Consider the following 3,813-nt stretch of genomic DNA (forward strand, 5'->3'; position numbering starts at 1 on the left):
AATATGCTAATGAGCTGTGGTGTCAAGGTGTGGCCTATTATGCTAATGAGTTCCTGCTGGGATTTTTCTACAAAAAAAGCCCTGAGGATAAGTATGCCTGGGGAACGCCCGACAGATGTGGCTCTTTGACTGTGCCCATTTGATCCAGAGGGGAGGAGTGGCTGTATCGGGCCAAATGGCCCATGTGGTCACGGCCTAGGTGACAAACCCATGAAGACAAATTCCAGAGGGTATCCATGTCGGTCTGCTCGGTTTCGAGTCCAGGAGCACCTTAAAGGGCAACAAGGTTTTCGGGGAATGAGCTTTCGATAGTGAAAGCTCCCCTATACCTGGTGAAGGGAATTTCGACTCTTGAAAGCTCCTGGACCCAAACTGACAAAGGACGTGCCCTAAACCGAACCGCGCTACACAAAGAACAGCGGGATAAGAGCAGCCTTGGATCGACGGCCCACCAGCGCATGAGCCAGTCGCGCCCTGCCACTGGGACTGACTCTCCCTTTGCCATTTCCGGGTGCCGCGTCTGGAGGCATGAAAAGATCCCTAATAGAGGGCCATTAAACATTCCTTAAGTCTGGAATGCCGTGTGGAACCTGCCCGACGGTGCCAAGAAATTCAAGAAATGTGTAGAACAAACAGAAGTTCAAAGGCAGATTAACTCCGAGGCGCTTACCCCTGGCTCTGCCGAGCGCCTCTGAAAGGGACTCAGGATGCGTCTCGGTGCTGGCAAAGAAGCAGGGGAGGTGTGGCCATCTCTGCCCTGGCTCTCCTCGGCTGCTCTCTTGACCAGTGACCGAGTGACCAGTAGCTTCCGGGATGAGCTTCCTTGCTTCATCTGTCCCAGGGGTGTCGGCATATTAGGCCACACCCCCTGACAGCACAGCTCATTTGCATATTAGGCCACACACCCCACGTTACCAGAAGTGTGGTCATCCAACCACACCCACCTTTCCCTTCTTATTCTCTTTACCTTGTTTGTTGTCAAAACGGAGGGCTTTTCTTGTAGCAGGAACGCCTTTGCATGTTAGGCCACACACCCCTAATGTAGCCAATCCTAATGAGTTTATGCTGTTGGGTGTGGCCTATTATGTTAATGAGTTCCTGCTGGGCGTGGCCAACTTGGGAGCCAACCGGAACTCTGTTCCTGTGCGTTCCTGCCCAAAAATAGCCCTGAGAGAGGTGGCTCCTGGCTGTAGCTTTAGCTCCGCAAAGGGGGACTTTGCTGAATGTGGACTGGGGAACGACTCTGCGATGCATGAGACGGTTTTGCAGCATGAAGGGCCGAGAAAGAAAACAAAGTCTTTTTGCCGCTAGCTGGTGAGAAACTAGAGAAGATCCTGAGATCCTGAGAAGATCCAAGGGCATACTGTAGCAGAGCCTACTGCCTCTTTGGGTACCCGCCACATGTCTGTTAATAGATTTTATACCAAAAAAAGACACAAATGCTGTCTTCTCTCAAGGAAACCTTCAGGGAATCCTCCTGCTGCTGGGGAAATTGGGGAGCACTGATCCATAAAGGTGCCATCATTCAAGTCCTGTCCTTTCCGCATTTGCCCGCCACTCCGGATTTTCTCAGTGTTCTAGTCGAGGCAATTTAAGTCCACGGCAAAACAGCATCCAAATAACCCAGATTCGCAGCAGGCTGAAACTGGGCTGAATCCTGAAGGGAGGTAATGCAATGCAAAACAGGCGGGGGAAACCCCAGCATAAAAAGAAGGTTGGACTCGATGTTAGTGCAGAATGGGGAGAAAAACCTGGATTTTAAAAGGTTGAATTCGATTTTAGTGTAGAACTCCTTGGGGGACACCGTGGTGAACATGGATTAGATGTCGCAACGCAACAGTGCATGCGACCCGTGGCAGATGTGAGCAATGTCTGAAGGGTCCCGGAAGGTGCCACCTGCTAGAATGGGCCGCATGCATGCCCTGCGAGTCCGAGGCTTGTTGCCATGTCCCCCTTTCCTCGGAGGCTGCGTACCCTCGCGTGTACATCAGAGCAGACATGCGATCAGCAAGGCACTCGACAGCAGCAGGTGTGTCAGCACAGCGCCTCCCCCTGGCGCCACGCTGCCATTGCAGAGGGAGTCGGCGCAGCAGTGGATGGAGGCGTTCCGGCTCAGGCCCAGCAGCTGCGGCTTCTCCCAGCAGAGCCTCTTCAAGCTGCAGCCGCGCAACAGCGTCTGGCCGCTCTCTAAAAACAAAGACGGTGATACTAAATGTTCCAGTGGGGAACGACAGACCAGGATACAGGATTCGGAAAGAGAGGCAAGTGTTATTATTGGAGGTCATCTAGAGAAAATCAAGGACATTCCTGCCCGGGAATTACGATTGCAGGGAGAAGCTCACCTGACTGTCCCACCAGTCAAAGAAGCTTGTCTGGTGGGCACACGATATTGATGCCAGCCTCCAGGGGGGACCTGGGGATCCCCTGGAATTACAGCTCATCTTCAGTCTACAGAGATCAGTTCCTCTGGAGAAAACGGATGCTTTGGAGGGTGGACTCTGTACCCCACTGAGGTCCCAGTGCTTCCCAAGCTCCACCCCCAAATCTCCAGGAGTTCCCTGACCTGGAGCTGGCAACCCTACCCACCCATTCCCTGCTGCTGGCCAGGGGGGGTCTGGCAACCCTAGCACATGAGACAGGGCCTTTTCGGTGTCGGCTCCATGATTATGGAACAACCTCCCCAGGGAGGTGTTCCTTGCCCCTACCCTGTCAATTCTTAGAGATGCCAGCTCTGCGGTTGGGAAATACCTGGAGATTTGGGGGGTACAAACTGAGGAGGGCAGGGTTTGGGGAGAGGAGGGTATAACGTAGGGTTGCCAGGTCCAATCATTGTGCCAGCAGGGGAGGGACTTTCCGGGAGTGGGGAGGAGCATCACAATGTGCATATGTAAAGAAGATGTTCTGTAGGCATGTCAGGGGGCAACGCTCTTTTGTTTTGGGGGGAAACCTCTATGGTAGATTTCTACCTCAAATCATAGATTTTTGCCCCAAAACCAGAGCATCATCGCCCCCCCCATGTGCCCAACGTGTCTATGACACTTCCGGTTTACATAGGCATGTTGTAATGATTTCCAGGTTCCTGCCGGTAAGAGGGGGTGATGGGGATGGGGGTGTGAGTGCCCAAAAGCAGGAGACCCCCCACACACACCTGCATCAGGCAGTCTGGCAACCAGTGTTCCCTCTAAGCTGAGTTATAGTGAGCTAGCTCGCAGTTTTGTAGCCTCCGGCTCACACATTTTTGTCTCAGCTTAGGAAGGATGGCTCCAGAGCGAACTAATTTACGCAGTAGCCAGATCACTCGCTCACAACTTTAATGCCGGGAGCTCACAAAGTAGAATTTTTGCTCACGAGACTCCACGGCTTAGAGGGAACATTAGTATAAAGACAACAGTCATGAGAGTCTGACATGCAAATCAAGCAGTCACCAAGACTTGCAAAGAAAAGGCTTCCTATGTATTACGATCTAAAGCACTAAAGGTAAAGGTAAAGGTTCCCTTGCTCGAAAGCCAGTCGAATCCGACTCTAGGGTTGCGGTGCTCATCTCCGTTTCAAAGCCGAAGAGCCAGCGCTGTTTCCGTGGTCATGTGGCCGGCATGACTAAACACCAAGGCGCACGGAACGCTGTTCCCTTCCCACCGAAGTGGTACCTATTTATCTACTTGCAGTTTCTTGCTTTCGAACTGCTAGGTTGGCAGGAGCTGGAACTAGAGACGGGAGCTCACTCCGTCATGCGGCGCACTCGGGTCTCGAACTGCTGAACTACCGACCTTCCACAGCCTGCAGTTCAGCGTCTTAACCACTTGAGCCACCGCA

At 52.7% G+C, this 3,813-nt stretch overlaps 1 protein-coding gene across 2 annotated transcripts in view; it reads right to left on the minus strand.

The window, feature by feature from the left end:
• Positions 1 to 1,608: 1,608 nt before the first annotated feature.
• Positions 1,609 to 3,813, minus strand: part of PLAUR (plasminogen activator, urokinase receptor) — a 50,429-nt gene continuing 48,224 nt past the window's right edge. For both annotated transcript variants that reach the window (XM_015408494.1, XM_015408495.1), the window contains one exon: positions 1,609 to 2,187. In XM_015408494.1, coding sequence (XP_015263980.1) covers positions 1,988 to 2,187 — 200 coding nt within the window. In that variant the 3' untranslated portion in view covers positions 1,609 to 1,987. The remainder of the gene's footprint in view (positions 2,188 to 3,813) is intronic.

Source organism: Gekko japonicus, unplaced genomic scaffold, assembly GCF_001447785.1.
Source record: "Gekko japonicus isolate JY-2015 unplaced genomic scaffold, Gekko_japonicus_V1.1 scaffold1014, whole genome shotgun sequence".
In the NCBI taxonomy this organism is placed as follows: Eukaryota; Metazoa; Chordata; class Lepidosauria; order Squamata; family Gekkonidae; genus Gekko; species Gekko japonicus.